Source organism: Glycine soja, chromosome 4 (assembly GCF_004193775.1).
Source record: "Glycine soja cultivar W05 chromosome 4, ASM419377v2, whole genome shotgun sequence".
NCBI lineage: Eukaryota > Viridiplantae > Streptophyta > Magnoliopsida > Fabales > Fabaceae > Glycine > Glycine soja.
Window position 1 is genome coordinate 34,690,007 of NC_041005.1, and position 26,614 is coordinate 34,716,620.

General features: G+C 39.0%; 1 protein-coding gene across 1 annotated transcript; it reads right to left on the reverse strand.

Moving 5' to 3' along the window:
- Nucleotides 1-205: 205 nt before the first annotated feature.
- Nucleotides 206-5,069, reverse strand: LOC114409614 (methyl-CpG-binding domain-containing protein 10-like). Its single transcript, XM_028373119.1, has 3 exons — nt 4,905-5,069; nt 4,697-4,790; nt 206-1,284 (listed from the first exon to the last, which is right to left on the reverse strand). Exons 2-3 carry the CDS (start codon nt 4,781-4,783, stop codon nt 508-510), a joined length of 864 nt encoding a protein of 287 aa, XP_028228920.1. The 5' UTR covers nt 4,784-4,790; nt 4,905-5,069; the 3' UTR covers nt 206-507.
- Between the last annotated feature and the right edge of the window lie 21,545 nt (nt 5,070-26,614).

The following is a 26,614-nucleotide window of genomic DNA, read 5'->3' on the forward strand; positions in this document are numbered from 1 at the left end:
TTCAGAATTTAAACTAAGATAAAATAGATAAAAAATAAAAATAAGTAAATTATTTAATTCACACAAATCAAATTATTTGAAAACTAACTATTTAATTTCAATAAGGGATGGCAATTGATTTGACAGTCCGTTAGACGTTAAGTATATCATAATAAAATCATTTTCCATTTTAAGTATGGACGCGACTTAACTAGAGTGGTAGACGTTAATATAATAACGAGTAAGCTCTTTTACGAAATTGATCCATTACTGGTCCATATTACATATCTTACAACAGAATGTTACAATAGCAACTAGAAGCTACACGTATGTCCAATACACCCATGGATGGTACCTTATAGGTCTATGCTCTAAAATTGTATATTGTTTCAATAAACAATCAGATAAATAACATTAACAAAAACTAAAGTCATCTTCAAACACAGATCCAAAGGGGTCAGAATGAGAGGAGAGATGCCGAGAACTTATTAATCTATTCCCTGTTCCAGGCTTTTTGACCTCGCCAGTTCAGCTCCCATGATTGCCATTCATGGTCAACTCTGCTTCAGCCTTGTTTATCTCATCAAGCTTGTGATATTCTTCACTATTCACTTTTGTTCCTTCTATTTCCTCAGCTTCAAATTCACGAGTACTTTTGATGTTTTCCTCTTTATTCACTCCTTCCACTTCAACCTTTTTGTCAGCAATAGTGCATGTTTCCAATTTCTCTGGCTCCCCAGATCCACGATATTCTTTTGTCTCTTCCTGTGGTTGCTCAATCTTTTCTTCATCCTTTCTCAGAAAAACTTCAGAGACCTCAATTCCTTTGTCCTTTTCAATAGGTACCTCAACATTTTCTCCAGCTTTAGCTTCTCCAGAATGAGTGGATTTGTTGACATCTGTATCTTCCACACTCTTGACATCTTGATTTTCCATTACAACATCCTTTTCCTTCTCTATATCATTATCATCCTTAGTGGTGTAATCAGCTTCTTGCATTTCCGCTTCCTTTGTCTTCTCTTCTTTTTCTTCCTGGGAAGTTTCCTTTTGTGAAGCTGATGATCTTTTAGTACGTTTCTTTGGGGGCTCGCTTTCTATTGGAGGAGCTGCCTTTGCCTTCTCACTGATTCTTGTAGATCTTCTTGGGGTCTCACCAGTGCCCCAGTCAAATTCTGATACAGCTGGACCACCAGGGTGTGCTTTCAAATATTTTTCCAGCTGCTTCCTGTTATTGATCTCCTCTCCTGTTGGTGCAGTGAACACAATCTCGTTTTTCTTTGGGGTACCAGCTTTCTTTGGGATGAACTGCAATGAAATACAGTATGTGATTTGTGAATCATCTTACAGGAGAAAGCAAGCAACAAAACAACAATCATAACATATACAAGATTTTGGTTGTTATTGACTTCTTAAAGTAGACCCTAACGATAAGAATAAAGCTATATTCACTACTTTCACATCACAATTACACTTAGATCCCATAGTATGAAACTCTTGCAGATAGAAAGTTACAGTAACATCTAAAGATATAAAGAGCAAATCTCTTGACAAAATTATTGTTTTCTAATCAGTTTTATTAGCTTTTTAAGATATGACAGCCACATTTTAGTGACTTTCATGGTTTTACAGAGCTGTCTGACTCTTGGTTTCAATGTTCAGTTTCATCAAATTACATAGAACCCCCCGCCCCCCCGCCCCCCCTCAAAAAAAAAAAAAAAGAATCCCGGCTCTCCACCAATCTCTCCTCATGACATTAGAATCCTTTATTTCTTCTCTAACTAAATTCTTATTCGCATTTCTGTCCCTTGTAGATGAGGCTTGGAGGTCAATCTGATGTGGGCTGTGTAATCATTTTAATGATATGGCAATACATGATTCTATGATACTGTATTAAACATTACAATAACAGTGTGGCACACAGCATCCCCAAAAAGTTTAAATCTAACCAATTCATTAATGACATGAAGCATTAAAACATCATTGCCAAGAATGACCAGTTGAATGATTTGATGCCCAATAAGTTTTGAACATTAGTTGTGAAAAAGAAAATCAGATAACATCTTGAAATCATAAATTATGAATGACAAATTCTGTTGCATCTAAGGCACCAAATGTCAATTTATCACAATTTTTCTAACCCATGTCAATTTTTATTTTTCAACCTCTTTTGAGAAAAGGGACTAGGGAAAGGTTCTGATAAATAAAACAAGTCATAATACTCTGAGAAGAATGTCAATTTGTAAAAGCTATATCGGAAAATATAGAAAGATACTCACAGCTTGGAGCGAGGTTGTTGAAATCAAGATCGTACATAGGATCAGGAGGGGGATGGAAACTCATACCTCAGGGTTAGTAACTAGGATCATCTTTCTACGTTTCCCTACCTAAAACACTTGCATATAATACATACTTTTATATACTATTATAATATTATTCTTTAATTTATTATATCATATATTTTTTTTAGTTTATTATATTTTTTATTACTGTTATTCTTTAGTTTATTATATTATGTAATGTTTTACATAAAAAAACAACAAAAGAGAAGCAAAATAGGGCTCGAATTGAGGCCCAACAAATCAAACCAGAAAATAAGAGAACAGAAAAATGTTTGGCTCAAGTCCCCTGAAACCCTAGGACCCATCAACTTCTCTGGTAAGTGTTAGCGGAGTGTCACCGCTGTAATCAAAGTGCAACTGAAACCCTAATTTCCTATGGAAGATGGCAGAGAAGAGAACACAGACGGAGATGACAATGGCTGTCTGGCAACAGTGCAAACAAGATGAGCAGATGCAAAACACCATGATTAGCGCCACAAATGGCAGCGCAATGGCCAGGCACTCTGAAACAAGTGCCTCAAGAGCAGTGGGGGGCCGTTCCACTCCACCACCCCGTAATTACAGTATGATTGACTACTATGCAAACTGGACCCATATTTCTGTTTCTACTCGCAGGGGATCGTTGATCCCACAATTGAGCAATGAAGATTGCAATGCCACTGAGATCCCACTCCTTCACAATCTGTGGCATGAATTAGCAAGGAAGGGGGCTCCTGATGTATATGAGATCGTGCAATTACAGGATCTAAATCGTGATCTTAACAACAGTTGCTTGGAGTCTAACCTCACCAATTTGAAAGAGAAAATCTAGAGTAACACAGCTTTTCAGCACAACCAGTAATGCAATGTATTCAAAACAACTAAAGTCAACAACAAGAGTATGATCTGCTGAATTATTTGATGCCCTGTGATTTCAAGTGAGATAAACGCTACAAAAAAATCAGATAATCAGCTCAGCATAATAGCGGTAGTAGAACATCATAAAAACATAAAGACATTTAGAGGGGGCAGGCAGGAGTCCTGGTCCCCTTCTTCAGGCTTTACATATATACATATATGGTCCTGCTGTGTTCATAACAGGCTGATCTTGCTTATGCACAGCAAACTTGAACTGTGACACTTTTTTATTGAATTAGCATGACTGAATGCCTTGCATCCCGCATTGGACTTTTACACTTTTAGGTGGTTTGTATATAATGAGAGTTAATGAAGATTAATGAAACTTAATGAGAACTAATAAAAATCTTTTTGTAATAAATTTGTAAATGTGACTTCCACTAAACAAACTATAAATACTAAATATTTCTATAAAAGTCATTATTTATTAAAAATAAATTTTTTAAATATTATTAGACAAGGAAAAATTCCACCCCCTACCTTTGATAGACATCTTGACCAACCAGACTCTGAGAATGCAAAATTACGTTGGATCTCCAAATTTTTGTAACTTCTCTTCTTTTCTCCTCTTTTGAAAGCTAACCACAGTCCCCCAAAACTACGTATTTGAAAAAAGCATCCAGGAAAACATAAAATAATGACTTTATTCCAGCAATTCAACATAAACACTTTTCTGTTTCTCTGAAAAGCTGTTCTGCACATTCACTTATCGTTATGAACAAGTACTTTATTTGGCAATTTATACACACTATAATTGTTTGTGGAGGGTAAATCAAACAACAGCAGCTAATATGCAGGCAGCCATATTCAAACAAGTTTAATGCAATAAACACATACGCTAGAACAAGAACAATCCAGCAATAACCGCTTATTACTGGATTTATTTTTAAAAAATACAAAACTAAAGTAAGCTAAAATATATTAATGTCAAATTTAAATTTATGGCCTGAAAAATTGAGCAGTCATAATTAAAAGTCAAGTAGTAGTGAAGGGAAGGAGCTGATAAAAAAAAAAAAAAGTACAGAAGGGAAGGCAGCAATATCTTGGAATATATTACCAACTTCGCCAATAAAGGTGATAAACGTGTCTACGGATATATTTACGTAAGACCCAACAGAATCAATCAAAACGCGTTTCTTGATACAGAAAAATATTGGGCGCGACCACAAAACCCTAACGGACACTTGAATGTGAATTTCGAAGCACGTGAATTCAACATGACACAATTTAACACAAACTAACGAAATCCACAAAAAGCCCTAATTCATGTATGGTCACCGAGGCTCGGAATCAAGCGGTGGAGACCGAATATCGCGAGAAAGAAAAAAAGGCCCACATCGACGCCAAAGCAAGAAGGGTGACGCAACAAAACAAACGAATTACCGTAATTTAAGCAGGGAATTTCAACAAAATGAAATAGTTAAAGCGAAACAGTGCAAAAAAAACGCAGAAAAGGAGAAACAGAAGAAACGGTGGCAAACCAGCTTCTTCCAACCAGGTGGAGCAGGAAGCTCCACAGAGAAAGTTTCCTCGCTCGCGCCACCCTCCTTCTCCACTGAGCTCGCCATTTTTCACCTGCAAAATTCAACACGAGAAATTTCCCCTTATTTGTAACATAAAAAAAATAGAAGAAAATGGTAAAACATGAACGCGGATAGGGAAATTTTAAAAGGAACAGAGAAAACTAACTTCTTTTGTTGTTATGTGTTTTATTAATTCTGGTGTTTCTGTGAAATTGGGAATTGTAATGCTTGGTTTTGGTGTTTGAGGTTCTGAGGAGGAGAAAGAAGAGTAGAATAACCAAGAGTAAGGGGACTTCAGAGTTAGGACACGTTGTGGAATCACTAGAAAAAAAATGTGAAGAAGCAGTTCAGGTCGATTCGATTTGTGTGTTAGGCACTTACTAGCGTCAAGGTGCTCTATCCTCCTGCCACCTGTCCCTTCTTATTTTTTTTCCTTATTTTTCTGCATTATTTCTTTATTTATTTTTTTAACTTTTATCCTGTCAACTGTCCTTTTTCTTATTATTTCTATATTTCAAGTCCTAGCTTTTTAACTTGTATAGGATAGGATAATAATTCTTTATATAATAAAAATTTGAAATAAATTTGTTTGTGTGAAACTTCCTTGGTCTTGGTGACCAATGTTATGAAATTTAATTTAGTCCGGTTGATTGGAATAGTTCAATCGAGACACAATGATTTAATCGAGCCGATTTTACTATTGGACCGTTCATGCATGTGGCCCGGAATGACTCAGCCAAACTCGGCCGATTTTGAGGGAACCCAACAACCCGACCCCCTTTTACAAACCCAGCCTGGGCTATGGAAGCAAAAAAAAAAATGGATTATCTCTACGATATTATTTTGATGTCTCATTATTATTAATTGTTATTTTGGAGTATGGATGGACTTTTCTTAATCAAATAATGTTAGTTATATACTTATATATAATAGATACATATATAATTTTGAATTTTTAATATATATTGGGTCAAACCGGACCAATTACTGATTCACCAATTGGACCACTGACACACTATCTCGACCCGGGTCAATGATCAGACTAATTTTTATAACATTGTTGGTGACAATTAAGTATCAAGCAATGAATTTCTTTAGGCGATTGACCCAAGGAAAAGGACTATGTTCATTGGTTGGGTTCTCAATCCACTCCTAAGAGCTTTGTAGCAATAGATGAACTCAAGATTCTATATTAGGCTACTCCTATGTGAAATTACGGTAAAAGAAAATGATAAATGACTAAAAGTAATAAAAAACTTAAATGAATTGGATTTTTCTGTATTGATGTTTGGGTGTATGCTACAATGTGATTGGCCCTATTTATAATGATCAATTAACGGTTACATTAGTTGAAACACTATTAAAAATACGTAGAATCTAGGAGATCATGACTATCATCCCTTCAACTGCTTCCTTGTCTATTAAGCTGACTTCCACGCTCTCTAAAATGGTCTGTGGATTATTCAAAGCATTTTGCCCCAGTCATTTTACCAATATACCCTAACTTAGCCATGTTAATCGCCCTAATCGGCTTCCTTGTACTAGCTGTATCCAATCTGCGATTGTTGTTCCAACGACTAATTTTTTAGGTGTTAGTAAAATTAAATACTTCTAATATTAAATTTTATCATAAGTAAACTTTATGATAAGTGTACTACTCAAACACAACAAACAAATTCATATTCGTTGGTTGGCCAAGTAAATCACTTAATGATAAAAAAATTTTGTTCGAATAAATTAGGAAAGAGGGAAACTATATCTTTAATGATTTATATACAAGGAAGATTAAGATAACCTATAAATCTAGAAAGGGTTTATCATTCAAGGTAAGATAAGATAAGATTATATTTACCTTAATCATGTAATCTTATTAGGGAAATTGAGATCATAGATTTTGTTTCATCTCTATAAAAGGGGTCACCAAGGTCTCAGGTAACCAGCTAAATTCTAATCTATCTTGATATTTGCTCTTACCTCTATGTTGCTAACTTAAGTGTCAGAGTGTCTTCACAGGTACGCCCCACCACTGTATTAGGAGGAGCTTATGGAGGAGTATCATTGTAAGAAGATTCTGCCAAATCATGTAAGAACATTTGGCGCTTGCCATGGAACCGTAGGAAAACATTCCCTTCAACGATAATTCAAACAACAATGGCAACAACCAATGACAAGACCGCTGTTAACAATCAAGGAAAACATCCACATGCACATGAGTCCACTAATGTGGGGAATCCCATCAAGGATATCCCCAAATGAGGAAACCCAACACCTATGGAAAAACCCAACACCTAAAGGAGGCAGCACTTTAGTAACATACTCGTTTGTCGAGAAATTCCATCGACTCCTTCGCCAACTTGATAGCGCACTTCGGAGCACAATATGTGACGAGCAGACCCCACAACTTGATTGCAATGGCTTCATGGAGAGATTCTCGTCAATATTAGTCTGGATTCAAGACTTAAACCCTCAAGTATCTCACATACATGATCATGGTCAAAAAGTCAGAACCCTTCTCAAACAGCTTATGCAAAATACTGCCAAAAGATATGAACGAGTTGAGAGCAAAGGCTTTTTGTTTCATCCAAATGGAAGAGATGACTAATTTCAAAGAACAGGTTCACATAGAAGCACCTAAGAAAGCGGTTGAACAAGAGAAAGCTGAAAGTAGTCAAAGTATAGGGAAGTAAATTACTGATAGGCCACCTTGACCAAAGTTTAGCTTATATACTCCCCTAAAAGAGAGCAAGAGCTGAGTTCTAAAGGAAGCATGTAGTGTGGAGTTAATACAACTCTCAACTTGGAGCCGCTCTCCACCCAAAGCATATAAGTCCAAATATTGTTGATACCACCGAGTGCATAGTCACAACACAGAAGAGTGAACTACGTTGAAGGACAAGATTGAAAACCTATACAAATGGGACAACTATAAAAGTTTGTGAAAGGCAAAAAGCCTTCCTAGGAACGAGGCTAGGCCTATGCAAAAAACCAATTTTTGAAAATATCGGACTGAATTAGTTTTGAACCTTTAAACATGTTAAATTTTAACTTGAATATGAGAACTGGTTTGGCAATTAGTTTGAAACTAAACTAATTTTAAAAAACCTATTCTGAACCAGTTTGGAACTGGACTGGTTTCAAACCAATTTTAAGAATTGAATTGGTTTTATAAATTGATTTTCAAACTATTTTTTTAAACTATTTTTAAAAATGAGTTTAGTCGTATTGGGACCTTTAATTTATTTATAGCATATTTCTAAAGGATTGGATTAACTCATATTCAAAGAAAAAAATCATTATAAAGAGAAAGAAAACTTCCAATTTGTAATTTACTTATAATAGATTTCTACAACAAAGCAAGTCGTGATGACTCCTATTTCCCTTTATCATTTTTTTAACTACAATGCCAGAGGACATGATAATTTAGCACAACCATGATAATTTGATCATGACCTCACAAGCTTTTGGCTTTAACTCATCAAGGCCTTGATCATCTGATCACTACCTTGCATCAAAATTTATCATAAGAGAATACCTTGTTTACCTCAAATGGACCACCTCATCCTGATCAGAGCTTCTTAGGAAACAGATGGAAGTGGTAGTTGTAATCAAGCACCTTCTCCCCCACTTGGAATTTTCTTTGTTTAATCCTTGCATCATGCCATCTCTTAGTCCTCTCCTTGTACAATTTTGCATTTTCATAGGTTGTCAATCTAAGCTCATCTAGCTCATTCAATTGCATCAACTTGGTGTTTCCTGCAAGCTCAAAATCAAAGTTAAGGAGCCCAAAAAGCTCTGTGTTCCATTTTAACAGGTAAATGAAAATTTTCCCCAAACACAATTCTATAAGGAGACATTCCAATGGGAGTTTTAAAAGCAATTTGGTAAGCTCAAAGGGCGTCATCTAATTTCATTGCCCAATCTTTTCTAGGCATCCTTACTGTTTTCTCTTAAATTCTCTTCAACTCCCTATTGGAAAGTTCAACTAGGCCACTAGTTTGTGGGTGGGAAGGAGTAGCAACTTTATGAGTGTCTCCATATTTGCCCAAAAGGCCATCAAAAAGTTTATTGCAAAAATAAGAACCACCATCTCTAATGATTGCTCTGGGGGTGTCAAACCTTGTGAAAATATTTTTCTTTAAAAACTTGACAACCACCCAAGAATCATTAGTGGGAAATGCCACAACTTCCACCCACTTAGACCTACATTCCACATCCACCAAAATATATTCATTGCCAAAGGAATTAGGGAAAGGACCAATGAAGTCTATTCCCCAAACATCAAACACTTCAATCACAAGCATGTTGTTTCAGGACATTTCCATCTTCTTAAACAAAACCCCATGTGAGTTGTAATTTATTACAAGCTACCACAAATGCATGAGCATTTGCATGGGTGGTAGGTAAATAGAACCCACACTGGAGTACTTTATGACTTAGTCGTCTTATACGACTAACTTTTGTATAGAAAGCATTTTCCAAAACTTGTGTAAGTCCCCAATTTATGGTTATTTTGTAGTAATTTTGTAAATAAATCTTGTTTTATTGTTAATGTTGTCTCTAGAATATTTCCATTGGATTTAATGATGAAATCTGTGCAATTTCAGGTGAAAAGAGGCTAAGTCATGAAGTGCTAAAAGTGACAGTTGAGCTGAGCTCATCAGTTGGGCTAAGCGCGCACCCACCGCTAAGCACAGCTTCAGCGCGCTTAGCGTGATAGAAGAATCTGGCAAAGCATCAATATCAGGGCCGCACGCTAAGCGCAAGATCAGTGTGCTAAGCGCAACAATTGTCTTCAGCCAGGCTTAGCGCACGACTAGCGCTAAGCTCAAATCCACTTACTCGCCCTAAGCGCGATGGTGGCACTAAGCGCAACATCGCGAATTCAGAGCCTATTTAAAGCCTGTCTTGTGCAAAATTAGGGTACACCCCTAGACACACACTTTTATAGAGGATTTGCACAGAATTCCAGAGCCCACCATAGTGCCTATTTCGGGAATAGAGCTCTGGAGGCAGCAAAAGGAGTAGCTTTTGCAAAGATACCTAGGTTTTGTAATTAGAGAGAGATTAGAGAGTTGTAGAGTGATTATGAAATGCTGAGAAGAGGAGGAGGGATCCCCTTCTTGTGTAAGGAGCAATTATTCTCTACTCTTAATCTCATTATTGTTAGGGTTTTTCTGTAATGGCTGGTTAAACACCCTTGTTGGGGATTTCTAAAGAACAACTAATGTAATTACTTTAATATCTAATTGATTGTGTTTCTTGTGTTCAATGATTCTTCTAGTGCTTAAATTTTGTATGCTCTTGGTCTGATCAACCATTTGTGTGCATGGTTAGGTGACTTTAGCATTGGGAAATGTATTGTTGCCTTAGAACTTGAATGAAGCAGGATTGGAACTTAGTCTTAAATGAGGGATCTGCGGATTAAGTTTTGGTTTTATATACGCTATTACAATAATGCTGTTTGGTCTAAGTCTTGTCCAACCAGAGGGATCGGAGGACAAAGCTTAGGCTAAATTAGTATAAACTGTCGTAAGCTATTTAAGCTAAGTCTAGTCCAACAAGAGGGATCTGAGGATGAAACTTAGTTTAAGTTAGTCTAAACCTAGGAGGGATGTCTAAATTAAGCCTAGTCCAACAAGAGGGATTTGAGGATGAAGCTTGGATTAATTCAGTCTAACTAGGGATCGAGGTTTAGTAATTTAGGCTACAACATAGAACATAAAAGCATGATTGCTTAGAGAAACATCTTTATATACATCAGTTGGTTTGTTAGAAAGACCCAACACCTTTACCTACTGCTGTCAATCTTACTTACTTGCATTTTTACTGTTTTTAGCCTAGACTTAGTTTAATTATGTTCTAAATCATCAATTATCAATGTTTCTTTCAACAATGCTTATTTCTAAATTTAACCCTATCTAACACTAGTTCCCTGAGTTCGATACTCGGATTCATCTGTTTTAAATTTTAAATACTTGATGACCCGGTGCACTTTTCGGCAAACCAGATTTCCCTTGAACATATTTGTATAAAGAAAAAATGGACCAAAAAGTAACTGCAGGGGAAATCTAACAAAGTATTTATGGCGTCATTGCCGGGGAACTAGATTCAAGAAGAGTTTAGTTCAGTTTTACGACATTGCTTTATATTTTTTTTCTCTTTGATTCATTGATTCTTTTGTACATATTTTAGTTACTATACATTCATTGTTCTTTTGAGCTGGATAATTGCTATTATGTTTTCTTGTATGCAAAGAAGATCTACTCCCCATTGACTTGGAGATTAACGCCACTTGTAGAAGGCATAATTCAGAGAGAATCAGAAATTTTTTTCAGGATTTAGAAGCAGCTGCAACTCCAGAAGAAGAACCTCGAGCTTTCGATGCATCTTCTAGTTTTCCTATTATAGGGCACTCTCATATAGAACTTGTTGAAGACCCAATCATGGCTAAAGAGCCAAGAAGAGTAACCCTGGAAGATTATTCAAGTTCTACTGTGCCACAATTTTTCCCTAGTATTGCACAGCCAGAAGTTCAAGCTCAGACAATTACATATCTTCCTTCTTTGATACAACTGATTCAAAATAATCTATTTCATGGTCTACCCAATGAAGACCCTTATGCTCACTTGGCCACCTATATAGAGATATGCAATACTATCAAATTGGCGGGTGTGCCTGCGGATGCAATCAGATTGAGTCTGTTCTCATTTTCTTTAGCTGGAGAAGCTAAGAGATGGCTTCATTCTTTTAAAGGAAACAGTCTGAAGTCATGGGATGAAGTAGTAGAAAAGTTCTTAAAGAAATACTTCCCTGAATTGAAGACTGTAGAAGGCAAAGCTGCCATCTCTTCCTTCCATCAGTTTCCAGATGAATCGTTGAGTGAGGCACTTGAAAGATTCAGAGGTTTATTGCAGAAGACTCCCACTGACGATTTTTCTGAACTAATACAGCTCAACATATTTATAGATGGATTGATACCACAATCTAAGCAGCTCTTGGATGCTTCAGTTGGGGGTAAGATCAAAATAAAGACCCCCAACGAAGCAATGAACTTAATTGAAAGCATGGCTGCTAGTGACATTGCCATTTTGAGAGACCGAGCCCACATTCCTACCATGAAGAGTTTATTGGAGCTAACCTCACAGGATGCTCTATTGGCACAAAACAAGTTGCTATCCAAACAACTAGAGACATTAACAAAAACACTTAGTAAGTTGCCAACTCAGCTTCATTCTGCACAAACTTCACATTCTTCTATTTTGTAGGTTGTAGGATGTATAATTTGTGGTGGAGCTCATGAATCTGGGTGTTGTATCCCTAATGAAGAACAAATTGCACATGAAGTCAATTATATGGGGAATCAGCCCAAAGGCAATTTCAATACAAGTGGCTTTCCAGGATTTCAGAACAACCAACAGTATCAACAGCAGAGACAATGGTAAAATCACCCTGGTAACCAATTCAACAGAGACCAGGGTGGTTCATCTACAAGGCCAAAACAATAGATGCCAAGTCTCTATGACCGAACCACAAAGCTGGAAGAGACTCTAGCTCAATTCATGCAAGTATCAATGTCTAACTAAAAGAGCACCGAGTTTGCAATTAAGAATTTGGAAGTCCATGTGGGCCAGCTTGCAAAGCAGTTAGTTGAAAGACCATCCAACAACTTTACAACAAACACAGAGAAAAATCCTAAAGAAGAGTGCAAAGCTGTGATGACTAGAAGCAGAATGGCAATTCAAGCGGAGGAAAGTAGAGCTGATAAGAAGGTGGAGGGATTTAAACAATAGTTGGCTGATGAACTGGCGTTGGAATTGGTTGATGATTTAGTTGAACTTGAAGAAATTGTTGAGGAAGCAGAAGGTGATGAAGAAGGAGAGACACCAATAAAAGACTATCAAGAGAGAATAAAGAAGAAGGAAGAAAAAGAAAAAAAAAGAAAAAGAAGAAGAAATAAAAGAAAAAGAAAAAAAGTTGAAAAATGAAAAACAAAAAGAGAAGGTTGTTGAGATTGAGAAGAAGAAGGGCAAGAGTGAGGCTAACTTAGAAAAGAAGAAAGAGGCTACTCCTATTGAATGCAAGGAGGTACCATATCCGTTGGTACCCTCCTAGAAAGATAAAGAGCGACATTAGACCAGATTTCTTGATATCTTCAAGAAACTGGAAATTACCTTGCCATTTGGAGAAGCACTTCAGCAAATGCCCTTCTGTCATACCCTAATTTCATTCGGGGACCATTTTTTGTCGGCATGTAACCTTCATTTGACCACCTCAAAATGCTTAACACCCATCATTGTGGAATCCGTCAATTTCCGAGATGTTTCGGGAAGAAACCGGCCAAGAACACGAGAACGGTAGTGTATTTAGCAAAGTGGGGTGTGTGTAAATAAACTGTTACACTCTAATTTCATCCGAGGACCATTGTTGATCGCTTCGGAAGGCTTAACACTCATCGCGGTGGAATCCGTAAAGTTTCGTGAGATTTCAGAAAGAAAACAACAAAAACACAAAAACAGGGGGTGAACATACCAATATAGGGGTGTAAATAGCAATTCATATCTAGGCCCTTCCAGACTATTTTGGAAGTTGGGTTGCTTACGGAGGAAGCAACTGGGCGGCAAGCTCCTCCACGTTGTTAAAAAATGGTTTTTGGGGCTTCCGTGGCTTCCGTAATGCTTTCGTAGAATTTCTGAAAACCTTGGGTAAGCATATTTCACTTAACATTGGTGAAAGGGAAGAGAAAAAAAGATGAAAATCAAATTCGAAACACTTCCGTAAGGCTTCTGTAACTTTTTCATAAAATACAAAAAGGGGGGTGAACTTAGTAATTCGGGTGCGCTTAGAAATCTTCTTCATTAAGTCTCTGGGCGGCAAGCACCTCCCTTTTTCCTATAAATAGGGGAGGCGGGGGGCTGTTTCAAAATGTTCATGACCCCTTGGCTATGCATTTCGGCTGTTTTGGGCAAAAAACACGTTTTCGTGAAGAAAAATCGAGTCGAAGTGCTTCCGTAACGCTTCCGTAAGCGATTCTGTGGAAATTCTTCACCGTTCTTCGTTCATTCTTCATCGTTCTTCAGTCTTCAACCGGTAAGTTCCTGAAATTGAATCTTTCAATTCATTCTATGCACCCTTAGTGGTCTCTACTTGTTTTGTGTACTTTCACTTTAATTTCGCTTACTTTCAGTTTTCTTTTCTTCCGTTTTTAACGTGCTTTAACTATTTATTTAAGCCGTTTTCTCACCTAATAAATGATAAAATGAATTTCAACCGATCATTTTGTTGTAATCTCGTTTAATCACTGTTAAAACAAAATCAAACCGATCGTTCACACTATAACCACGATTAAACAAAAAAAAAGGCAAAATAATAATAAAATAATCAAAATATCTTGAAAAATAATAATAAATAATCAAAATATCTTTGAATAAAATAATCAAAAAAATCAATCGGACGTTAGTTTCCTTGAATGAATTGACTAATAACCAAAGTGAAACTAAGGCTAAAATCAACTCACAAATCAAGCTTCGTCCGCAAAAGTCACTCAAAACCGTTTTAAGGTCCAACGCCTTAAACGATCTTCTTTTCTTTTATTGGTTAACATGGACTGTTCAAAAGCATAAAATCAACACATAACTTTACCGCTTTTGCAAGAAGTACGCAGGTCTGATTTCCTCATCGTAATTGAGGATACGTAGGAGCAAAAGCCCCGCTTTTGTCGACCACGCCAAGAGATCGTTAATGGTCCAACACCTTAACGTTTCTCTCCTTTCAAAAACAAAGAGATCGTTAATGGTCCAACACCTTAACATTTCTCTCCTTTCAAAAGAATCAAAAGACCGTTTAAATGGTCCAACGCCTTAAACGACTTTTGTGCGGTTAAAATCGATCTTGCGGAAAAAGATCAAAATAACTTAACCAACGTTTAGTTCTCAAATAACTACATAGGTCTGATTTCATCATTGCAATTGAGGATACGTTGGAGAGAGGGAAACACCCTTGTCGACCACAAAAAGATAAAAAATACTGTCATACCCTAATTTCGTCCAGGGGTTATTATTTGATGATATACAACCTTTGATTGGCCGCTTCGAGATACTTGGCGCCCTTTGTTGTACAATATGTGAAGTTCTGAGACGTGCCGAAAATTAAAAGGAAGCAGGCTTACGCGATCCGTGAAAATTCCCTAATGTGACGGAAGTCGAAAGGAGGTGTTTTTCGCAATCCGTGAGTTTTCGTAACTTCTTCAAGAGCTAAAAAAGAGTAAATACATAATCCGTAAGGATTCGTAACCTTGCGGAAGGAAAATAAGTATCGTTACGAAATTCGTAAAGTTTCATAACGTTACGGAAAAAGAATTACCATAAAAGGTAAAGGGGGTGCATTTAGTAAAAAAGGGGTACAAATAGCAATCAGACCCACTTGACCCTTCCAGATTCTTCCTCCAGAAGGCTGTTGCTTCTGGAGGAAGCAACCTTGCTCGCCTGGGCGAGCTGGGTGGCAAGCTCCTCCCCTATTTTGCTATAAATAGGGGGAGGAGTGAAGGGAGAAGGGGTTCAGCCTTCTTGGCACTTCTTATTCTCTCGAAATTGCTGAGGAAAATTGTTTCCGTGAAGAAAATCTAAGCCGAGGCGCTTCCGTAACGTTTCCGTGAGTAATTACGCGAAGATTCTCGACCGTTCTTCAACATTCATCGTTCGTTCTTCGTTTTCTTCAGTCTTCAATGGATAAGTACCTCAAACTGAGCTTTTCAATTCATTCTATGTACCCATGGTGGTCCACAGTTTGTTTCATGTATTTTTATTCTCGTTTTCATTCGCTTTCTATACCCCCTTTTGACGTGCTTCAGTCATTTATTTAAGTCATTTCTCGCCTAATCTAAAAATAAAATAAATTTCCACCGATTATTTGAATTGTATCATCCGTTAATTTATGTTAAAATGAATTCCGACCGTTCGGTCGTGCCGTAACCACGTTGGAAATCAAAAAAGAGGTAAAATAATAATATAATAATAAAAAATATCTTTTAGTAAAATGAAGCGGAAAAATCAATCGGACATTTTCTCTTTGGGATTTCTCATTCTTAATTGAATTGACTAATAACTAAAGTGAAACTAAGACTAAAATCAACTCGCCTAGTCAAGCTCGTCCACAAAAAATAGGATTTGAAAGTTTTATCTCAGCTTTTCTTACCAAGTTAAATGGATCATTTTTAAAGGCCCAACACCTTTAAGTGATCACCTTTCAAGTAAAAAGAATTGCTTGATTCACGCTTAAGGAAGAACTATGTAGGTCTGATTTCCTCTTTGATGGAGGGTACGTAGGAGCAAGAGCCCCGCTTTTGTCGACCTCAAAAAATAAAAAGAAATAAAAGTTAAGGTAACACAATTTCCACAATTCTAAAAAATAGGTTGTTGTCCTTTGAGACAAACGTGAGAGGTGCTAATACCTTCCTCAAGCGTAAATACAACTCCCGAACTTAGAATTTTCATTTTGACCGGTTTCCTTCGGTTTTCCCGACGTTTTCCACAAATAAACGTTGGTGGCGACTCCGAGCATCTTTCCTCCTTTGAAAAGCGCACCCGTGAGCCTCGCCTCGCTCCCCGCAAAAGGGCACGTTGGTAGCGACTCCGCGCATCTTTCCTCCTTTGAAGTATGGAAGTAACCATCTTGCAAAAAATTGGGGCAAAAGATGAATTGAGTTACATCTCTACTTTGTTTATTGCCAAACACATTTAGGACTGTTGATGTCCCTGTTACTTCCAGTTTCACTTTGACCAAGATGTCATGGACCATGTTGAAAATCTAAATTGATTCAACCCCATGTCCTGCGTAAAAATTTGCAATACTTCAATTGTGTATCATTTGCATACATCCATGTTTTTCATTGGTTGCATTGCTTATTGCATTCTTTCCTTGAAAAAAAATGAACTTAATCATTGTTATAAAAAAGAAAAGAACACGCTTTACGGTGCCCTTACCAAACCCATGCTAGAGCTAGAGTAATGGGTGAAGTAGAGGAGGTGCAAGGGCAGATGAAGGCCGACATGGAGGCCATGAAAGAGCAAATGGCCATAATGATGGAGGCCATGATGAGCATGAAAAAGATAATGGAAGCCAATGCGGTTGCAGTTGCCGCTACCAGCGCTATTGCTGAGGTGAACCTGATGCCCCCATCTGGCCTCAACCAAATGAATCCTCCAACCTCAGATATGGTAGGCAAAGATTTGGGAAGTGCGGGCGGCCCACATGATGTGCAAATTCAAAATAAGCACGCCTTCCCGCCATATGGCTTGCCTCCCAACTATACACCACCCAATGTGGCGTACACTCCCAATGAGAATGTCAATAACTCCGCTCCTATACTCATTCAGAGCCAACAACCTCAATCTGATCATGCACATGTCTCTCAACCCATGGGGGAGACGCATGAAATGCCCCACCACAATCTAGCCGACTTCGAGCCTTGCCTCGGATATGCCACTGAAGAGCAAGGAGTTGGTGATAAACCTCTGCAAAACACTTTGGAGGGCCCTCAGTATCACCCACAACCACACCTCTTGCATTCCACAACTGGTAAAAACCCTCATGCTATGGCAAAAATGGGAAAGTTGGATCATCTAGACGAAAGGCTCAGGGCCATTGAAGGAGGCGAAGATTATGCCTTTGCTAACCTAGAAGAGTTGTTCCTAGTACCCAATATCATCACCCCTCCCAAGTTCAAGGTGCTAGACTTTGACAAGTACAAGGAGACTACTTGCCCCAAGAACCATCTAAAGATGTATTGTTAGAAGATGGGGGCATACACAAAAGATGAGGAATTGTTGATACATTTCTTCCAAGAAAGTCTTACTGGGGTAGCTGTTACCTGGTACACTAACTTGGAACCTTCCCGAGTCCATTCATGGAAGGACCTAATGGTTGCCTTCGTTAGGCAGTGTCAGTACAATTCTGATATGGCTCTAGATAGGATGCAACTATAGAACATGTGCAAAAAGGAGCATGAATCCTTCAAAGAATACACCCAAAGGTGGAAGGATTTGGTAGCCCAGGTGGCACCCCCAATGACGGAAAGGGAGATGATAACAATGATAGTAGACACATTAATAGTGTTCTACTATGAAAAATGGTGGGTTACACACCTTCAAGTTTTACGGATTTGGTCTTCGCCAGCGAAAGGATCAAAGTGGGTCTGAAAAGAGGAAAATTTAATCATCCTGCTTGGACGAATGAGAAAACTGGGGCAAATGAAAAGGGTGAGAATGAAGGAGAAACCCATGCTGCGACTGCCGTTCTTACATGGAAAATCCCCCACTAGCTCAACAACATCATTACTCAGCCAATATCAGCCCTTCTTATTACCCACCACCCAGTCATCCACAAAGGCCATCCCTAAATCAACCATAAAGCCCGTGTACCACACTTCCATTGACGAACACCACCTTTTGCATAAACCAAAACACCAACCAAGAAATGAATTTTACAGCGAAAAACCTGTAGAATTCACCCCAATTTCGGTGTCCTATGCTGACTTGCTCCCATATCTACTTGATAATTCAATGGTAGCCATAACCCCAGCCAAGGTTCATCAACCGCCATTTCTCCGAGGATACGACTCGAACGCAACATGCGCATATCATGGAGGAGTTCTGGGACATTCCATTGAGCACTGTATGACCTCGAAGCATAAGTTGCAAAGTCTAATTGATGCGGGCTGGCTGAAATTTGAAAAGAACTGCTTGTGAATCCTAACATTGACAAGCGAAACCACACATGGGGCAATTTTGAAAGCTATTGTTAGATGTCTCTAATGACTCATTAGGATTTTCAAGTTTATGCCATTATTGTAAACCACAATTACAATGCTAAATAATATGGATAAATTTGACATCCTTGTCTCTCTCATCCTCTCACAAACACATCTTTGCTTATTCAACCTCCACCGGAATATGAGTGTAAGCCATTGGTTTGTTTGCTCAAAGCGACCTGCGCTCCTGAGTGTTGACTTCCAAGACTGTTCAAACAGAGATTACTCGTTCTACACGTTGGTGGGGGTGCCGTAAAACGACGAGTAAAGCAAAAAAAAAGTTCAAGAAAAAAGGCATTTGATTGACGGTGTTTTCAAGTAAAATATAGACGTTCATGTGACCTCATTTTATCATTCTGGAAAGTTTGTCTTTTTTAGAGAGAAGTGAGTTATCAAGAATAAGAGTCATTTGACTTAACCTGTCAACTAAAAAAATCCTTCAACTATTTCTCGTCCTTGAAAAATTCTTTTTGCGAGAATAGACCGCCTCTTTCATTCTTCCTTGCTACAAGGTTGTGAAAACAAAACAACGATGGATGCCTCAGAGCCCCACACTGGGGCAATGAAAGGCACCATGCATAAACCTTGAGCGAACCTAGGGGTAGATTAGAAGTTCTCACCCAATAGGTTCCCAGCTACAAGGTCATGACGAAAGATAACAATTGGTACCTCAAAGCACCACACTGGGGCAATGAAAGGCACCATGCATAAACCTTGAGCGAACCTAGGGGCAGATTATAAGTTCTCACCCAATAGGTTCCCACAAGGTCATGACGAAAGATAAAAATTGGTACCTCAAAGCCTTACACTGGGGAAATGAGGGGCACCGTGCATGAGCCTCAAGTGAACCTAGGGGCAGATCAAAAGTTCTCACTCGTCGATGTTTTTAAACAAAAAAGGGGGAGTCAAAAACCCTGGGATTTCAGTGGATTGATTAAACGGCTCCATCACCGTCACTCCAAAATTATCAAGTGAGTAAATCAAATAGGGCATATACTCTGAGGGAGTTCTCGGAGAGATTTGCAAAAGATAGGATAAGGTTGCATGAATTATCACCTCTTTCAAAAGGACAGTCAATATGTGTTTTCCAAAAAAATCAAAATCACAAAATAGGGAAAGAATGTCATGAACATTGTACAAATTTCCATTACATTGCATTGTGCATACGAAGTCCGCATTTACCGCATTTCAAGACAAAGGTTGCATGCATTTGGATCCATAAAAATCATGTTAACTGCATAGATTTCCTACATCTACTGTCCAATCTTTTTGAATTTGGAATGACCGACCCTCTCAATGAGTCAATCTCTTGCTTTCTCATAAGGGTGGACCCTTGGGTACTAGTACCCTCACCTTCAGAGGGCTGCACGTCCTCACCTTTAGAGGACTACACGTCCTCGCCTTCAGAGGGTTGCGTACCCTCACCTTCAGAGGACTACACGTCCTCACCTTCAGAGGACTACATGTCCTCGCCTTCAGAGGACTACACGTCCTCGCCTTCAGAGGGTTGCGTACCCTCACCTTCAGAGGACTACACGTCCTCGCCTTCAGAGGACTACATGTCCTCGCCTTTAGTGGACTACACGTCCTCGCCTTCAGAGGGCTACATGCCTTCGCCTTCAGAGGACTACATGTCCTCCCCTTGAGAGAACTACACGTCCTCACCTTCAGAGGACTACATGTCCTCGCCTTCAGAGGGCTACACGCCCTCCCTTTGAAAGGACTACACATCCTCGCCTTCAGAGGGCTACACGCCCTTGCGTTCAAAGGGTTACACGCCCTTGCGTTTAGCGGGCTACACGCCCTCACCTTCAAAGGGATGCATGCCCTCGCCTTCAGAGGACAACACGTCCTCAACTTCAGAGGACTACATGTCCTTGCCTTCAGAGGGATACACGCCCTCGTCTTCAGAGGACTACACATCCTCGCCTTCAGAGGACTACAAGTCCTCGCATTCAGAGGGCTACATGCCCTCGCCTTCAGAGGACTACACATCCTCGCCTTCAGAGGGCTACACGTCCTCGCCTTTAGAGGACTACACGTCCTCACCTTCGGAGGACTACACGTCCTCCCCTTCAGAAGACTACACATCCTCCCCTTCAGAGGGCTACACGCCCTTGCCTTCATAGGGCTACAAGCCCTCACCTTCAAAGGACTACACGTCCTCACCTTCAGTGGGCTACACACCCTCGCCTTCAGAGGGCTACATGCCTTCACCATCAGAGGGCTACACACCCTCACCTTCAGAGGACTACATGTCCTCGCTTTCAGAGGGCTACACGCCCTCGCCTTTAGAGGACTACACGTCCTCGCCCTCAGAGGGCTACACGCCCTCGTGTAGAAGAAAGCTTCATGATGATGAATCAAAATTGATTCATGGAGTTTTGATGATGCCAAAGAATCAAGAGTCAAGCAAATTCCAAAGATTCAAGAATGAAGTTTTCAAGAATCAAGTTTCAAGAATCAAGATCAAGATTCAAGACTCAAGATTCAAGAATCAAGAGAAGATTCAATCAAGATATGTATTAAAAAGTTTTTCAAAACATTGAGTAGCACATGAATTTTTTTTACAAAACCTATTAACAAAGAGTTTCAACATGAATTTTTTACTCTCTGGTAATCGATTACCAGTTTATTGTAATCGATTACCAGTAGCAAAATGGTTTTCAAAAAGCTTTCAAAATAAATTTACAACGTTCCAATTATTTTCAAAATGTTGTAATAGATTACAATGTTTTGGTAATCGATTACCAGTGTGTTTGAACATTGGAATTCAAATTTAATTGTGAAGAGTCACATCCTTTCACATAAAAGCTTTGTGTAATCGATTACACTTATTTGGTAATCGATTACCAGTGATAGTTTCTGAACAAAATCAAAAGATGTAACTCTTCCAATAGTTTTCAAGCTTTTCTGAAAGTTATATCTTTTCCAAATGGTTTTTAAGGTTTTTCTAAAGGTTATAACTCTTCTAATAGTTTTCTTGACTAGACTTGAAGAGTCTATAAAAGCAAGGCTTTGATTTGCAAACAACAACTTTTCCAACAATTCTTTAGAACCATTTTTGAGAAACCTTTGATACTTATTCTTCTTCTTCTTCTTCCTTTTGCCAAAAAGCTTTCTAAAGTTTTCTAGTTTTCCAAACCTTGAAAACTGTGCTATTCATCTTTTCATTCCCTTCTCCCTTTGCCAAAAAGAATTCGCCAAGGACTAACCACCTGAATTCTTTTTGTGACTCTCTTCTCCCTTTTCCAAAAGAACAAAGGACTAACCGCCTGAATTCTTTTGTGTCTCCCTTCTCCCTTGTCAAAGAATTCAATAAGACACAGTCTGAGAATTCTTTTGATTCTTCCCTTTCCCATATACAAAAGATTTCAAAGGACTAACCGCTTGAGAATTATTTTGTATCCCCATTCACAAAGTTTCAAAGGTTTAACCGCCTGAGAACTTTGTCTTAACACATTGGAGGGTACATCCTTTGTGGTACAAGTAGAGGGTACATCTACTTGGGTTTGACTGAGAGCAAGAGAGGGTACATCTCTTGTGGATCAGTTCTAGTGGAGGGTACATCCACTAGGTTGTTCAAAGAGAACAAGGTAGGGTACATCCCTTGTGGATCTTTGCTTGTAAAAGGATTTTTACAAGGTTGAAAAGAAATCTCAAGGACCGCAGGTCGCTTGGGGACTGGATGTAGGCACGGGTTGTTGTCGAACCAGTATAAAAACTCTCGTGTGATTGTCTCCTTCTTCCCTACTCTTTTAATTTCCATTGTGCACTTTATTTTCCGCTTTTACTTTTGGTTAAGTTTCCTTTCTATTCTTCATTTACTTAACAACATAGTAAAAGCCTTAGAAGAGTAATTTTTAATTTGTAAAGGTTTAGGAATAATTAATTCAACCCTCCCTTCTTAATTATTTTGAGGCCACTTGATCCAGCACCTCGCCTTTGTAGGACTCCACATTTGCGCCTTCAGAGAATTCAAGGTCCTCCACCCTTAATGCTTAATCGAGGCCTATGCTCCCGGGTTTGGGGCTAGTAGTTTGCTTTTATCAGTTCCTGGGCCACCCCCTAATATTGGAGGGCGGCCAACTGTGCGAGCACAACTAGAGGAGGAGGCTATCACGTAGCTACTATGCATACCAGGGCAAGATTTCACCCGTGCCGTTGCAAAGAGAGGAGTGCAGATCATGCACACCAACATGACCACTCTTACACAGATATGGATGACGTTGCTACTTAGCAACATTTTGCCCAGCGACCACAATTATCAGTTGGTCTGTGCTGTCATGACATAGGTAAGTATACACGTGGCTCAACTAATTTCTGATGCCATCCACTATTTGTAGGGATCGCGCCCACAAGACACCCAGTGGACCCGGAGGAGTCCAACAGGGTCCTGGGGTTTCCAGCTCTGGTTACGGGCCTCTGTGAGTCCTATAGGGTGCCCGTCCCCCCTATGAAGGTCATGCCATCATGACATAGGTAAGTATGCACATCATCAACTGATTTCTGATGTCATCTATTGTTTGCAAGGATCACGTTCGCAAGACACCCAGTGGACCCGGAGAAGTCCAACAGGGTCCTGGGGTTTCCAACTCTGATTATGGGCCTCTGCCAGTTATACGGAGTGCCCGTCGCCCCCAGCAAGGTCATCAGGCCCCCTACTAACCAAGCTTTCATCAAGAAGTACTACGCCCCCAGGCAGGCGTAGGGCGAGACACCACAACAGCCTGGGGATGGCCGACAGCGGGCAACAGGCGCACTGGCGCCACCTCCAAAGCCCCTCATCTCATCTACAAAGGCTGGAGCGTTGCCTATGACCCGTGGCCGACTGGCAGGCGACCAAGTCCAAAGCCAAAGGTAAGCAAAAGTACTAGGTCCATGACCAACAAGTCATCACGCGTCCAGCTCAAGACGTTAAAGAAGCGCTACTAGGAGGCAACCTAGTACCTTTTAAATCTCTGCTTGTTATTTGATCACCTTTGTTTCTCAAGTCATAGTAGGACACACCTAGTTGCTCATGATCCTAGGAATTTAAATAAAACAAGCATAAGCTCGGAAGGTAGTGATGTGTCATTATTTTCTCCTATTTCTTAAACCTTTGTGCACCATTTTAATTACTGATTAGTCTTAATTGTCAAATTAATTAGGCAGTTTTATTATTTGGGCTCATTAAGCTAATTTGATGTTTTAAATCTAATTTCAGGAATTAATGAAGCATTGAGCTTAATCCGGATTTTGGTTGTGGACATAAAGAGGGCAAATAAAGCAACGTTTACCTTAGTTAATTTCTAATTAGGAGATTGCAATTTTATTTTTATGGTGTTCAATGTTTATTTCGTTTTGGGCCAGAATAATGTAATAGGGCCTAGTGACTCTGAGTGACCCTTATAAATAGCAGCCTTGGGATTCGTGTAAGGGGGATTCCATTATTCAGAGCATAGGTTTTAGGGTTTTATGTTTTGGAGTTTTGATGTTACTGTTTTACATGAATGCATTTTCCATTTTTCTGCTTCTTATTGCTATTTCGTTTCTTGTTCCTTCTTCTGATGTTGTTTCCTTATGAGGACGAAGCTTAACTCTCTCCGAGGTTCTGTTTATAATGTAGCTTCCTGGCAGTTTTCCCTTCACCAATTAACCCACATTCGTTAATGTTAATCTATGAACGCTTCGTGTTTGATTAATTGCCTCTGAGCTTAACTTACGTTCATGCTTAATGAACAAAGGGTTAATTGGTGTATGTGTTGCCTAATCACGTATTGACAACCCTAAGTTGATTTTCACTTAGTAAATTAAAATAGGGTTGGATTAAGTGGTTAACTGTTAGGGACGAATTCTTCATAACCTAGGACAACAGAATGGCTTCTGAATCAGAGGAAACAACATGTTTTTACTATTATTAATTTTGTATTCCAGTTTGCTTGTTCTTTAATTCACAAAACAAACAACCCCCCCCCCCCCATTGTTACTGTTACTGCAAGTATATTACGAACATTTGGTTTATCATTGCTCGTTGGGAAACAACCTAGGATCACTTGCTAGTTACTGCATTTTAATGTTTATTTGATTCGGGTACGACCTCGATCAGTAGTCATACCTCACAAAATATATGTATGTGTGTTTAGGTAGGGAAAATACCTTAGATATGCATGTATGTAATTTAGGTAGCAAACAAATACCTTACAATATATATATATATATATATATATATATATGTATGTATGTATGTATGTTTAGGTAGCAAGATACCTTGGATACGCATGTATATAGCAAAAATACCTCACAAAAATATACATATGTTTAGGTAGCAAAATACCTCATGAAAAAAAAACAAAAAACAAAAAAGTAAAATAAAAATACTTTGTAAAATAAAAATACTTTGGTTGACTAAAAGCCAGCACGCATTTGAAAAGAATTAACTTCCAGCTTTTCTTTGAAAAAGATTCACCGATCAAAACAAAGGGTTTTGTTGAAAAAATGTGTATACACCCGAAGGGTGAATGCTGTGAAAATTTTCCCGAACACCCAAAATGGACTCGGATGAATGCATGAATTGATAAAAGAACATGTTTTGGAAACACTGGGTTGACTTAATAGGGAAAATGAATCCTGAGCCCTAGTGTCACATGACCATAAAAACTTGATGCTTGAGTGTCCACATGGGTGCGTGCATGACCAGTTTTGCATAAAATTTCCAAATCATCATTGTTGTATATGTGTCATGGAAATAATGTGGGACATCCCCTTTATCCCTGAACCCCTAGCCAAACCCACACCCTGACATATATCATGTCCAAGCGTTCTACAAGCCTTGAGCCAAAATCCCAACTTACCATAAACCTTGACCCAGGGTGAGAATGTCCATCCTTGCCCTCAGAAGAAAACATAGAAAAGAAAGTTCCTGACCAAAGATCGGAAGAAAGCAAAAGAAGAAAATTCCCAATCAAGATTGGAAGAAAGCAAAAAAAAAAAAGGAAAAATTCCCGATCAAAGATCGAAAGAAAACAAAATATACAGAAAGGTCTTTGGACCAGACAATATCTGAACAATACAGAATTGTCACAAGTAAACAAGAAAAGAAAGGAAACCACGACTTGAAGTGGTCCTCTCCCTTTGATTGCCAACCAAAATCCTGTGCGTCGGTGACTTTTTCGCCCCGCACTAAACAAAAACAGAAAAGGGAAAAGCCAAAACACTCGGATCCAAATTTCCCACCAAAAAACACCATTCTCGAAAAAGTCCTATTGATCCATAATCACACATGTAATCGTTGATTTGATAGGAAATGATTTGCAAAATTAAGTCATGACATATCTATGGTTCGGAATTAGGATAAAACACTTACCTGTGTGAGATTGATACACTTCGAGTGATTTTCTTCTATTTTGTTGGACCCAGTGTTTCCTCTAAATGGTCGTTTAGAAACGAAACGCTAACATCCAAAATCTCATTTATGGTTATGAGAAAATTTCATCAGCATACTCTCCTTCCCCAATAGACACATTGTTTTTCTCCAAAAATTATATGTTGCTCTGATCGATTGGAGGTTTTGTTTCTTTACTAAAGCATGTTCGCATTTTAGTGAAAGAACACCGAGACTATTTTAGTCTCACAAAGTCAAGAACTACATAGGTCTGAATTCCTCATCACAAATTGAGGATACGTAGGAGCAAAAGCCCTGCTTTTGTCGACCACCCCACCTTCTGTTGCCGTGACCCAAGAGTCCGGTGGCATGTGGAGACACCCGACGGTAACCCGCACACACTCATTTGCTATCTGTAAGACTCAAAGCACGATAGCAAGCAGTGACTAACGTCGTCACTTGCACCCTTCCCAGAGATTTAGTGTCTTCTGGCCGAGACTGCGAAAAAGTCTCATTTGCTATCTGTAAGACTCAAAGCACGATAGCAAGCAGTGACTAACGTCGTCACTTGCACCCTTCCCGGAGATGTCAGCGTCTTCCGGCCGAGACTACGAAAAAGTCTCATTTGCTATCCATAAGACTCAAAGCACGATAGCAAGCAATGACTAACATCGTCACCTGCACCCTTCCCGGAGATGTTAGCGTCTTC

Excerpts from the sequence above, each read along its gene's own strand:
- LOC114409614 (XM_028373119.1), bottom strand. The coding sequence starts at position 4,783 with ATGGCGAGCTCAGTGGAGAAGGAGGGTGGCGCGAGCGAGGAAACTTTC. Across the intron at positions 1,285-4,696 it reads CACCTGGTTGGAAGAAGCTG|TTCATCCCAAAGAAAGCTGG; the intron begins GTTTGCCACCGT and ends ATTTCATTGCAG.